Raw genomic sequence first — 13629 nt, forward strand, 5'->3', positions numbered from 1 at the left:
CTTAGCTTCTTAGCTACTTGGCAGTTTTCCCCTCCTTTTCTTAGTCATATGTAAAAATAATAGTGTATCTTCTGATGGAAGGTGTCTTAAATTCGGTGATATATAGTTGCAGAGGGGTTCTTCATTATTTGAGCGTGGTGATGCACAGAAAGTCCTATTTTCAGGTGTGGTATCAGACTTACTACTTTATAATCACAGCTTTCATGAAAGATTTTATGTCCAAAGTGTTTTGGGGGCATATTCTTACAGGAATTGTTGCATAGGAAGATTAGACTTGCTCTTAAAAGTTTAGTCCTTGAATTACGTTCAACTTTGCAATAAGCAAGTACAAATAAATATGTACAAAGTTTCCACCACACTTGCCCCAGTTTTGGCTCTGATGTCATAGGAAATGTCAAAAAAGTATTGTGTGATAGAACGGAAATGTTGAGCCACTGATCTCAAAAATTTGCTGCTGAAATTCTCTATCCCCCGCAAGTTATTTTACTGCATAAAGTTGACATTCCAAGTCGGTCATGAATAGTCAGCCCCTGGTGCTGAACAGCCAAAGCACATCCTCTCCAAAAAGAGATAAACAGCAATACACAGGAGCCGCTGGCAGCCATCTGACAAGGCATCTACTTCAGAGACAAGTGGCTGTCAGGTGGCCTACAGCAGCAGGAAGTAAAGAACAGGAGAATGAGGAAGAGGAATACCAAAAAATAAAAATAAAAACAAAAACAAAAAACAACCAAAAAACCCCCCAAAACCCAGAACCAAACAAATTAAATCAGAATGTTCCTCAGCAATGAGGCAATGTTGAGTATCCTCTCAGGTGGCTATTTTTTTTTTTAACCCCTCCGTCATTCATCTTGAAAGAATGCATACTGGTTGTACTAAGAATCAAAGTCACTGGCCAGGATTTGAGATTTCTGTGGCAGGGAGTATAAAAACGCATTGTATAAAACATGGACACGGTTCAAATTCTCTGTGTGTGTCATTTTCTCTATGAATCTCAATGAGTTTAAAGAATATGTTAGTCACTCATCTGAGGGCAGTTGAGGTCTGCTTTGTGAGTGAGAGTTGATGCTTCTTACTTTCCTCTCAGACCAACCAGGAAAATCACATGGAGTAGGTGGGACAAATAATCTTGAGGAAAAAAAACCCAAAACAGAACCCCCCAGATAAAACAAAACCAAAAAAAAAAAACCCCCAAAAAACCAAAAAAAACAGAGCAAGAGTGGGGGAAATGGCTGTAGCAATCAGGAATATTAAAGAGTGTCCAAAAAAAAAAAAAAAAAAGGTTGAGACATTACAGAAAAAACAAGCAAAAAATTCCAGAGAGAACTGGCCTCATAGGCATCTTAAAAGAGAAAGCCCCCAATTACCCCAATGGATGATGCAGAGAAAGAACAGACGTGGCTATATAAATGATGTTAAATATCTGTCTTTTAATGAATCCTACAAAATTGGACAGCTGGTTATATTTTCACCAAATTTGAAGGATTGTTTTGGGTTGGTCTGATTAAAAATGCAGAACACATGATATAGTTGAAATTCTCTTTGGGGCCCCCTACAAGGCACACCTTCATTTATATCCCTGGGAAAATAAGGAGTTCTCCAGAAGAGCTTCAGGCTTTGATCAAAGTACTTCTCACATGGGCAACTCTGTAGCGTGCTCTTCTTTGGTAAGTGATAGCAGGGATTTATTTAGCTTTGAGTTAATGATTCTCCCAAGCAATGCAGGATGGGCCAGCTGGTTTACAATATGGAAGACTTGGAGGGGAGTTCAGACAATAAAGGAAGACAATGGGAAAAAAATGGAAGGGTGGAGCCCCAGGGCAGAGATACCATGCAAACATGAAAGAGGCAGCAGCTTATGGAAGATGGGTGAAGAGGTGTAGAGAGAGATCAGCCTTGGGAAGAGGAAAGATGCTCCAGGCAAAATGAGGCATTTAAACCTGGGAAAACCATCCAGCTGAGCAGCCATTCTCAACTCTTGACTTTCATCACACCATAAGGAAAGAGGCACAAAGGCATTTACTGAAAATGCCAGCAATGACTTATTTCTCAGGGAAAACTGACCACACATCACTGAAAAGCACTAGAAAAGAATGTCAAAAAGTTTACTCAACTCCCACAATGCCAACACTTACACCATCTGTCAACAGAAGGACAACCAAAAGTGATGAAGAAATGAAATCTTTAAGAAGATAAAAGATCAAAATTTCATGATTTCTGATGTGGTACATGATTGGAACTTAAATGAACATTCCTCCTCAAAGGAGACTATTTTTATGACAGAAATGATATGTAAATTACTGGACCTTATTTGTTGATTTCTTCTTTACTTTTATGAGTAGCTCTGTATGGAATAGCATAAGAGAATTCCTGAAAAATACAGGTGTTAATGTTCTTTTATTTGTTTATTTGCTTAGTTGAAGCATTTCGCCTCCTTTGCTGAGAAGGTGCTTTTAAAAGAAGAGTCAGCTGATAGTAGCAGAACACAGAGCAAAACAATTTCAACCAGAAGTATAGGGCCTTGAGGTTTTCAGATGATAAAAAATAGCCAGTCACAACAACAAACAGATTAAAAGACAGGAGATAATTTTTACCAACTGTGGGAGTGGTGGCTGCGCTCAAGGAATTGGTGGATGATATTGAAGAAGTACTTTCAGCTCGGGCAAGGGGTGCTATCGGAGGAGGGCTGGAAGAATGTATGGGAGGGCTAAAAGGTCTGGGCTGCAGGAAGAAGAAAAGAGAAGAAAATTAGATAAGCAGGTTGGAGTACCCTTGTTCCATGTTTTTGACATCTTCCAGCTCTGGATATGACAACTCAGGTTCTTAAAAGAGTATAGGTGACATTATTTTTATCTTGAAATTGATTCTATCTCTACAGGGGTTTGTGGATGGAGCTGGAGGAACCATAAATCACAGTGTGCAGGTACATCAGGCTTAGAGAAGCTGAGATCTGTGATGTTTCAGGACTGTGAACCTACATGCCCTCAGGGACTAAGTAGGTAACCTCCCGTGAGAGCTTATACCCATTTTTTTTTTTTAATTTTTTATTGTCAACTGTGCTAGCTAAACCAAATATTATGGACATCACCCAGTTTGTGACTCCTGTGCGTGGATAGCAAAGAAATGGTCCTCTTCCAGAAGTCTTTTAATTGTTCACACAGAATGTTTGCCACCTCTTCAGCCTTAAAACACGATGCAAGAAACTTCTGGAACAAATTTATCAGGCTACCACCCTCCTCTATATTCACACGGTGTGCTTAACACCAGTAAGTTCTCCTAGTCTGGGGACAAAAACCAGGACTTACCCTCTCTTGCAGTCTTCCCAAGCCAGATAAATAGGGTGAAAGAAAACACCTCTCTTTCTAAAGGACTTAGCACAATTGAGCATTACTACCTTAATTTGCATCAGACCCACGCTGGCAGAACTGAGAACCCCAGCCTCCTATTCCTATCATTTTAGACCTTGACTTTAGAAAGGTGGTAGAGATTGAGGGAGGGTCAAAATGTACACCCACGAGGCAGTGACTGCCTTTCAGATGCCACATGTCAGGGCCATTTGTACAACTGATCGGAGGCCATTGAGGTAGCCTGTGTTGCAGCATCGTGGCTTCTGTTTGTCATTCTCACCATGAGTCTCTGAGCAAGCCGGGGCAAAAGGGAACATACCACATCTCCAACTCCGGGTTTTCCTGGAGGTAGCTTTGGCCGAGATGGAGGCCGGGGAGGAGGCGGTGGAGGGGTGGTGCTGCTGCAGGGAACCAAGGGAGTGGCTGGTCGAGCAGGGGATGATGCACCTGAAAAACAAGCTGGTATTAACAATGACCGGAACCACACGTGGCCAAGAGCTGTCATCGTGGAATCCTCCTTCCCCATCCCCCCCAGGACAGCACCAGTCCCGGACAATTTTCTTCACCCCAGCAGCTAGTACACTCAACACTCCAGCATCTAGTGTGTATGTGTGTTTTTTTTTTTAATAAAGAAAAAAAATCACTCAGTTGAACTAGAGCTGATGGCAGAAGCTGAAGCTTATTGCCTTTTGTTGTCATGTGACACCCAGTGAAAGGTAAATCCTTTTATTATTCTCTGTGATGGAAAATATGCTTTAAGACACTTTTAGCCTGGTGGTGAGGACCTTTCATTTTGACCACATACACACCAAACTTAAAATAAGTTCTCTTGTTTTTGCGTATTCAGAATTTATGTCCAAGATGGAAATGGAAGTTAGACCTTGAAGGAAGGTGAATGATTTTTCCACATTATATATATACATATACATATATATATATTAAAAAAAACATGTAGAAGAGAATTATCTTTTTTACTGTGCTTCAAAATATGAATGCTAACTTTAATAAATCTAAGTAAACATTTGATGGTAAGCAAAGGATGGAACCATAAGAAAGTAAATTAGATGTTGCACAAGTAGTTTGCATTTAGAATCTTAATAACAGAATCACACTGAATTTAGAGGACTGTATTTTTTGAAGGAGGCTGCTTAGTAATCTGTTCTATGTAGAGTTGGCCCATGATGATTTTGTGGTGATTTTGAAAAGAACCTCTTGGATTTACTTTTCTGGCTGTCAATGACAAACATGGGAAACACAGAAGACACACAGAGGTCGGCATGCACACTAATCAGCACACCAGTAGGGTCTTGAGACTCAGGGATCGGTCTATCCTTAACCAGATGTCTGGGGTACATGGATAAGCTACTTGACTCCAAACCTGAAGAAATTCAGATCAATATTCCAAACAGTGCTTGTTCAGAAAAGTTCCAACTACTCCGGAGGTTTTGTCACTTTGGTTAGAAGCACAGGTATGAGATCATTTCAAAACATTCTAAGAAATCCCACCTCAGGAAAATAACCACCCACTCCACTCCTGTCATCCAACGTGCCACAAAACTGTGTTCTCTGGAGAAACCTAGATCAGCAAGATGCTAATCTTCATCTACAGATCTCCAGATTCCCAAAGAGCTTTGAAGTTGAACAACAAAACCCATCATCTTGGAATCTGCTCTCAGCTTAGGAGAGTCCCTGGGGGTAAACCTTGCTCCCCTTATTTAAATACAACCTGAAATATTGAGTGTGTTGTGTTTCTCTGTGCTGTTTATTCTAAGTGTAATTTCGTTAGTGTGAAACCCTACTAAAATTACCGCCACCTCCATCCCTATCCCTACTGCCTCTCCACCGCTACCACTTTTTTACTGTATTCTTACTTTTTATTTTATTGGGCCAAGATCAATGCTAGGCACTTCACATGCATTATCTTATTTAATCCCCACACTAAGTTTTGCAGGAACGTACTGTAGTTATCTGAATCAGAACTAGAGCTCAGAGATATTGAGTAACTTGCTCAAGGTCCCATAGCTCAGATGGTTGATTTAACTCCAAAGCTCAAGCTCTTAAATGCAGTGTCTTGTAGCTTTAGATGGAATGTGAAGTCCCACATTTTGCATAAAGTCTGCTCTTACTTTTGCAACAGCAGCTTGCCAACATCTCTCTCAATGTAAATATTTTTAGTCTTTGGATAATCTTTTCTTGAATAAAAAAAGAAGATATGTTTTGACAGATCCCACTACAAAGTTTCCTTTTGACTTAATAGATTGACACCCAGGATGTTTTCAGGAAACAGAAGTGACAGCAGAGAGATGGAAAATAAACCTTTAAACAACAAAGTCTTTGTCAGGAAGTTTCATGGGGCTCTTTCTAGGTTCTGTTTCACTGGAAAACCACACCATAGGGATGGTTCAAAATATCTATCCATGGGTCTATTTCCAAGAAATAGTCTTCTGAATCAAGCTCAGGAAAAGGTCAGCTGCTTATCTTTTCTCTATGTGTTCTAAGAGGGAAAGTTTTGAAAATCACTGTCAGTAATGCTTGGGAAAGTTAATATTGGGGTTGTCAGCAAGGCAGTATGGAATAAGGAAAAAAACCGAATGAAAAGGCAGATGATCTGAGTTCTGGCTCTGCCTGGCTCTTATTGGCTGTGGGATTTTAACCTCTCTGAACCAGAAATGAAACATTTCTATCTTACAGGGTAGTTGTAACAATCGAAATGGAAAATGCTTATCAAGTGTTTAGTAAACTATAAAATGCTACACAAATAAAAGAGAATAGATGTTGATGATGATGGTAAAGACTGTCTTTTCATATAGACACAACTAAAAGCAAAGAAAAAAGTGGCTAGTTAACTGTTTTCTTTTCACTTTTTCCTAACTGGATTGATTTAATTGATTTGTCGTGCAGTTAGAAAGACGCTGAGGCAGTGTTTAAGAAGCAAAACCCTCTTGACAGACCTGAGGTTCAGCAGAGGGTAGTCAGGGCCTGAGGGGGATTTTATAAGTGAACTGAGGTTTCCCATGCTTTTTTGAGGTTGCACAATTGTTTCGTATTCTAAGAGTGTAGAAGACTATTTGCACGTCTCTATCCTCATTCTCTGATCTGGAATCATATTTTCATTTCTTCTACAAGCAGTGTTTATTCCCAAGAGCAGTGCTGGGGAAAAAAACTGGACATTTGCTGTTTCAGGTTTAACTTTAAAAATCACCTGTATGTTATTTGAGTTTTGTGAGTTCAAAAAAGTTGACAGCCATTGACGTGCTTTCAATCCATTTGCTGCTTCAACTTGAAGTTCTAACGTAATTTTTTTGGTAGCCCCTTGAAAGCCACATAATGATTGCTTCAACTTCCATCTCTCTTTGCTGGCTAGTGGCCTCCCTATTTGGACTCTGCCACTCTAAAAGACACGTAGTTAGGAAATATATTTGTTTAGGTCAACCCCAGTTGTTTATAAATGTGTGTGTGTGTGTATAACATCTTCTAATATTGCCTTAGTTTCTCAAGCTGGAAAGTGTTGCACTGAACATTCTATCTTTACTGACATCTCTCTTTCCCTGGTCTCTACAGGCCAATAAAACTCTTTCTCCCTCCCATTCCCTGGCACACCACCCACAAGGAAGAAGAAATGGCCTTTGCCAAGAGAATTGTCATCTGCATTCCAATAAAGCAAAGTTCTGGCCAAACTAGGTATTTATAACGTTGCCATAAGGAAATCGAAGTTCTTGAAGCAAATCCTGAATCCAACTGTTTTTCAACATCGGGTAACTCAACTGATTCACAAGGCTGCGTGTACTGTCTATGCTTGGTCAGTGATCAAGTGAATGAAATTTTAAAATTGAGCATAATGGTACCCAGTTAAATATAGTTTGAGATGTACAGGAAAATCTAGTCTCATCAGGCTAAGTGTTATAAAAAGGAGGTCTTGAGAAACATTGCTAATCTTTAAAACATGAGGCCATCTCTCATTGTTCTAATCATAAATTTACATTTCTGCTAGTCTGTGTATATTCCATCAATAAAACATTAAATAGCAAATAAACTGGGACTTAATTAAGGAGATAATGTGCAAAGTTTTATTTATTCATGAGCTTCATTGACCCAGTTCAATCTTCCACTTAGAAATCAGATCTTTTACCAACAAAGTATAGTCTTTTTCCAGCTCAATTATTAAGAATCAATAGTCTTTACTGGTAACACCTAAAAATAATTTTAAATAATTTACAAAGCTAAACATAGAGATGACGACAAAATTCTCAAAGATTTCAGGAAGAAAGCCAAGGCTCCCTTCTTCACTCATTAGATCAGTGGTCAATTCAATTAAATGTCTTCCTGAGTCTCGTGGAAAGTGATGGAAGAAACAGAGGAGCGACAAATCTGCCCTGTCCTCCCTTTCCTCAACTAAACACGTTCATTTTGAGGAAAGCACAGTGGCCCACCACTGGAACAAGGGGATTATTCCTCTAGAAGCCTTTCCGGAAGATGAGAGCTTCACTCTGGGAAGAGAGCACCATAGAAGACCCTGGAAGCACTCCCCCTCTTTGACAGTAGACAGGTTTGAAGTTTGAAATGAAGGCTTTAAGTAGGGTCCTTTTATTACCTTTACAGATATGTAAGGAGGCTTATATTCCCAAAATGATCTAAAAACGCAACAGAGGATGAAGGCGGGTGCTCTAACCCTCTAGAATTATGGAGAGGAGCATAGAGAGTGGGTTTTGAGAGAAAACTGTTGGTGATTTTGTTGATGACACAGGGCAGAATAGGTGGTGGGTGTCAGTGGTCAAATAAGTTTGGGATATTTTGTAACTAAACTTTAAAAGAGTGCCGGGAGAGCCCCGGGGTTAAGAGCACAGGCTTAGAATCAGACAGACCTGAGTATGACTGAGTATCCCAAGTCTACCACCTGTAGCTGTGTAAACTTGGGAAAATTACTTGACATCTCTGAGCTTCAGTTTTCCCAAGTGTACACAGCTGTAAAACAGGAGAAATAAGAGAGCATTTATCACATGGGGTTGTTTTAAGGATGAAATGATGTGCACAAAGGATTAAGATGATACCCAGGAGAAGAAACTATAGCTGTTATTATCGGCAAATTAAAGGCTGTCAGAAGTCCTATGGTAAAGAAACCTGCTGATTTTATTTTAACACAATGTTCCCCAAATCTATTTGCATATTGAGTAGTTTTCCTTTTTTTGGTGGAGGAAGGCACCTAGGGCACACGCAATGATATAAAACATCAATTTTGTGTTGGGTACAGGTGACTCTCCAGCCCTCTCCTTGATCAGATTGGATGCTTGAAACACAGGAATTTTCAAACACAGAGCAAGCACTGAAATACTCCATTGAAAGAGGCAGCAATGATAAATGACTATTAGAGTGGAGACAAATGTCTTTCCTTCCTGTCTCTTACTAGATCTAAATAGCATAAACTTGGTCACCTCTTCCAAAGCAAATGAAAAACAAAAAACTCAGAAGGTGCCTAAACTGAACCCACAGGCACAGGAGGGAAGGCTCTTGGTGGGGGGGGGGGGTTCTTGTCAGATCAATGTGAGCACCAGTAGAAGAAAAAATATGGAAGAAGAGACCTTAGAAAATCTTGATCTTTTTCGGTGTGCATGGCAGCTGTTGCCATCTTTTTATAGGATGAGAACACAAAATGAAGCTTCAAAGAAGGAAAACCAAAATGTTAGATTCAACATCAACATTTGCATAGAGGGTCCCAAATGTCCATTTCTGATAGACTTCTCCATCACCTGTCACCATGCTTAGAGTTGACTTCATAGGCTGATGAGCTTATCAAAATAAAATCAAAGAATAATTTGTCTTCAGTGGCAGTTTGATATATCGTGGACGTAGTAAGGTACATTCTATTTGCTGTCCCCTAAAAAATCTCCTTTTCAAACCCTACTTCTTTTTTTCTGAAGTAATTAGAGGGGTTAACATAGCTCTCCCCCTACAGAAAAAGAAAGAAAGGAAAAAGAAAAAGAAGTCGAAGAAGAAACAACACATTGACCTACCTACCAAAATTAGGATCCTTGGGAAAAAAACAGTATAAACTTTCAGTTATAAGATGAATACAGTTTGAGGATCTAATGCATAACACGGTGACTATAGCACTGTATTGTATAATTGATAACACCATATCGTATAATTGTAATTTGTTGAGAGAGTAGAACTTAAATGTTCTCACCCTTCCCCCTACCCAACCCCCCCAAAGGTAAATATGTGATGTGCTAATTAACTCGACGGGAGGAATTCTTTTACTATATCTATATCTATACCTATATCTATCTATATATCTCAAGTCATCACATTGTGCACTTTAAATATCTCATAATTTTGCCAATGATATCTCAATAAAGCTGAAAACAAAACAAACTAGAAAACGTTCTTGTACAGGCATCTGACAGGGAAATGAGACACTCAGCATGAAACTCACTGGCTATGAAATCTGCCTTTCTAGAACTTTCCTGAATTCCAAACAATGACAAAGCAGCTTCCTTTAAAAAATATGTACTTCCTAACTGCAGGGTGGAAGGCAGGGCGCTCCTAAGGAGTGCTAGGAGTGCAGGGCAGAGCACATCACAGACTCGCACTATGACGGTTAGCATTCGATGCACTAGGACATGCCATGGGGCCACGGAACACCCGAACCAAAGGAGGGATGGCTGAAGCTCTAAAGCCAACTGCCAGGCAGGAGGAGGGTGTCGCTCACACTGCAGCAGCCACGGCCATTCCCGGGCACATGAAGCACACTCAAACAGTAAGACGTACCACTGGTGGTCCCCGTACCACTGCCCGAGCCAGGTCCAGGGGATGAAACCACAGTCCTGTAGGTGGGTGGTGGTGGGGGAGGTGGGGTTGCTCTCTGTCCCAGCCCAAAATCTTTGGGAGATGAGATTGTTTCTAAGTAATCATCTTTAATGAAGGTCTGCTCAGCGATTTTCTTCTGGACTTCTTCTAAATTGAGCGGCGACGGTACATTTCGAGGAGGACCAGAGGGTCCTGGGGGGCCTGGAGGGCCCGGGGGGCCCAGAGCTGGGGAGTCAGATGGGTTGTCTGATGCAGTTGGTGGGGACACCACCTTTTCCCTTGGAGTCAACTCTGGAGTAACATGTTCCGGGGACGTATCAGAAAAATGGACCCACTTTTCTTCAGCATTAACAGCAACAGACTTGGGGGATAACACTGGGCCAAAAATGCTGTCCAAGTCATTGATTGATGGTAGTTTTTCAATTTTGACCTCTGTGGCTGACTGGTCATTTCCTGTGGTTAAAGTAGTTGATTTTTAACTTTAATTGACTTGGTGAATATTATTTGTATAGGGGGGCGGGAGGGGTGAGATAAAGAATAGTAAACAGATTGCCCTGTGAGGTGTAAAAATAACTGAATCAGAGCTAAAGGGGAAGAGAGCATTCCCTGCCTCCATAATGTGAGCATCATCTTCTTATGCTGTTATTTTGCCCTTTCTGCTGGGTGACCCCAGGTAGCTATTTTTACCACCATTGAAAGCACTGAGTATGCTACTGTTCTCAAAGTCTGCTCACAAGAGTGTAAAGGGTGATCACTTCGAAAAGGCTGCACTTTGAAAAGGTTCACAGAGTTCAGGCTCTGGAACTGCAATCCCAAAAGGGAGGTCCCTTCTGAAAGTCTAGCCTAGAGACAACACAGTAGAAAAATAATTGATAGCTGAAAATCACCCTCATATTTGATAAAGACTGCTCTAGCATATTAAAATGTTTGGTGAGACTAATAATGTCTTTTTGTTTAAAAAATTATTATATCATAATTAGCTGTACATCCTCCACCTTAAATACACCAGAAACACAGTACAAAGGTTATTTAAAGACATATCCCCACACGTATATTTACAAACATACACATATACATCCCACATACAACACACACAAGTTATTGAGAAGACATCTACTACTTATCAGAACTGTTTTGTATATACTTGTTTAATAGGGAGGAAAACTGTCAAAACATCTTTATAATTTCTTTTCCCATCAAGTCTAACCTGTTAACATCGTAGGTGTAACTGTGATATACATCTATCTGGAGTCATGAAACGGAAAATCTCGGTTTTGCTTCAACATTAGCATCAGCTCTTCTCTTTAATTCTTATCAGTAATAAGAGAAAAAAATTTAAAACTATCTTCTACAGCTTGGCAGGAAATGCTTGAAAACAACTGCAATGTGAGGAAGTGCACTTTTTAAACACTGAGGTTATTGAAATTAGAAGCTGTTCCCTGAATGATTGCAAAGCAGAAGCAGAAGCAACTTTACCTTTAAATAACTCATCGGCTCTAAGAACTGGCTCAGTACTTCCATATTTCACATTAGAAAAGAATTAACCTTCAAGGCTCCAAGGCTACAGATAAATGGGGTAGCAGTTTGCATGTCCCACACTATATATAATTTTGTTGCTGGTAGATTTATTTATACCTGACATATTTATGGGAATACAAGGAGCCAAAATGATTTGAACTTGCAAACACCTTTACCTATGATGCTCTGGATGATTCTTCGATGGGTTTTAATCAATATAAATTTCAAAAATGACTATGCCTTGCACTCGGTCTTGTTGATAAATACCTACTCTGTAGCTATCAAACTCACCAGGCTGCAAAAATAGCAAAGGACAAAGCAGCAGTATAATTCCAAAGGGGATAAAGAACCATATTCTAAGGGCCCAGACACATAACATAGCAATTACTGCTTTTGACTTGCTGGCCCAATAGGACAAGGTAGATTATAAATTGCATGAATCTGTAATATTGATTTTAATAGGAGGTAAAGATGTGCCTTAGAAATGATCTGTCTAAAGGCATGTGGCAATTCTTTGCCATATTTCATTATCCTTACACATCTCTTTACTGTGGGATAATAATGATTCCTGGGAAAAAAATTCCCCAGCTCCCAAGCTTACCCATAGGCTGCACATCCTGGGAACCATTCTACGTCTTTGTAGATCAGACAGTTTTAATTCTAGAAAAATAATGATCTGTTCTTGGGAAAATACGAATTGTGCCTTGAGATTTTTTTAATTCGTAAATCATTAACATAAGATCTAATGGAGTGAAAGGCCAATTAGACAAAGACTTTTGATATTGAGATTTTCTTTTTCTTTCATCTCACAAGTAAATGTGACCCTCATTCAACAAAATGATACATAGGAAAAAGGAGTTGAGAAAGTGAACCTTTTTGTGAAACCTGAGAATGATACTTTAAAATAAGTCTGCATAGTAAATCGTCATGGAAGGAAAACCCAGTGCAAACATTTTCATGCTTGAGTTTCTATAGCTCCTGACACATCCAGGGCAGGTTGAGGTCCAGGGCCACTGCTGATTGCTGTTACCATCCCGGCACCAAAAAAACTGAAGCTTACCTGGTGCAACTGTGAGCGGGGAGCCTGTTCGGGGTGGGGTGGCTGGTACGTTTTTGGGAGGCAGTGGTGGGGGTGCTGCAAAGACACGAGAAACCAAGCATCATTGATCACTTTCTCCATAAGTTACAAATATTCTGTAGATAAGCAGGATTTGGGCTTTCATTCATATTCCTGTTATTGGAAATGCTACAACCATTAATGGTCTAAATTTTTTTCAGTTCAGAGTTAAGAAACGGAAGCAGGACCCATTCAGATTCTTCCATTTTATGAAAATAAGAATCTGTCAAAAGGATGTCAGATGATAACAATAATAATGTCATCATTTTATTCATTCATCCCTTTATTTGACAAACTTGAAGCACTGGCAAAGTTCCAGATAGTTCTAGGAACTGGGGGCATGGGGTTGAATAAAAGGAGCCTCTGTCCTCAAGGAATTTATGATTGAATGAATGAATATCATGTTAACAGAGGATCACAATCCAGGGTGTGGTGAAGGGAATGAGAATGTCTTGGTGGAGGCTCGGGTGAGGGGTTTTTAATATAGTCAGGATACTATTGCCTAGATGGAGTCTGGAAAGATGTCTCAAAGTTACACATCTTAACTTTTAGTATATTTTTGAAAGTCTGAAGCAATATGATTGAGGGCAAGAAAAAATATACAGATTCCCTTGGTAAAAATGATGGTGAACCAAACCCCCTGAGATAGAAAAAGTATTGTCTTATGGCCCCAGCCCAGAGATTCAGCCTTCTGAACTGGACTTGTCATTTTGTGGGCAAGGTTAGGATTACTGTAGCAACAGGTACATTTTTTTTCTTATTCTCTCTTTAAATGCATGCTTTCCTGTCGCTGGCTACGTTTGGTAGATTCAAAGAGTTCACACTAGTCTCATAAACCAGACT

General features: G+C 39.8%; 1 protein-coding gene across 20 annotated transcripts in view; it reads right to left on the reverse strand.

Annotated features, from left to right (window-relative positions):
- The window catches only part of SGIP1 (SH3GL interacting endocytic adaptor 1), a 199283-nt gene that overhangs the window by 49555 nt on the left and 136099 nt on the right, over positions 1–13629 (reverse strand). For 11 of the 20 annotated variants that reach the window (XM_032426797.1, XM_032426806.1, XM_032426802.1 and 8 more), the window contains 4 exons: positions 12730–12804; positions 10113–10604; positions 3667–3794; positions 2595–2721 (listed from right to left, as the gene is read on the reverse strand). In XM_032426797.1, the coding sequence (XP_032282688.1) occupies positions 2595–2721; positions 3667–3794; positions 10113–10604; positions 12730–12804 (822 nt within the window). The remainder of the gene's footprint in view (positions 1–2594; positions 2722–3666; positions 3795–10112; positions 10605–12729; positions 12805–13629) is intronic. The other 9 variants (XM_032426839.1, XM_032426882.1, XM_032426850.1 and 6 more) reach the window with 1 other exon arrangement.

Source organism: Phoca vitulina, unplaced genomic scaffold (assembly GCF_004348235.1).
Source record: "Phoca vitulina isolate PV1807 unplaced genomic scaffold, GSC_HSeal_1.0 scaffold2, whole genome shotgun sequence".
In the NCBI taxonomy this organism is placed as follows: domain Eukaryota; kingdom Metazoa; phylum Chordata; class Mammalia; order Carnivora; family Phocidae; genus Phoca; species Phoca vitulina.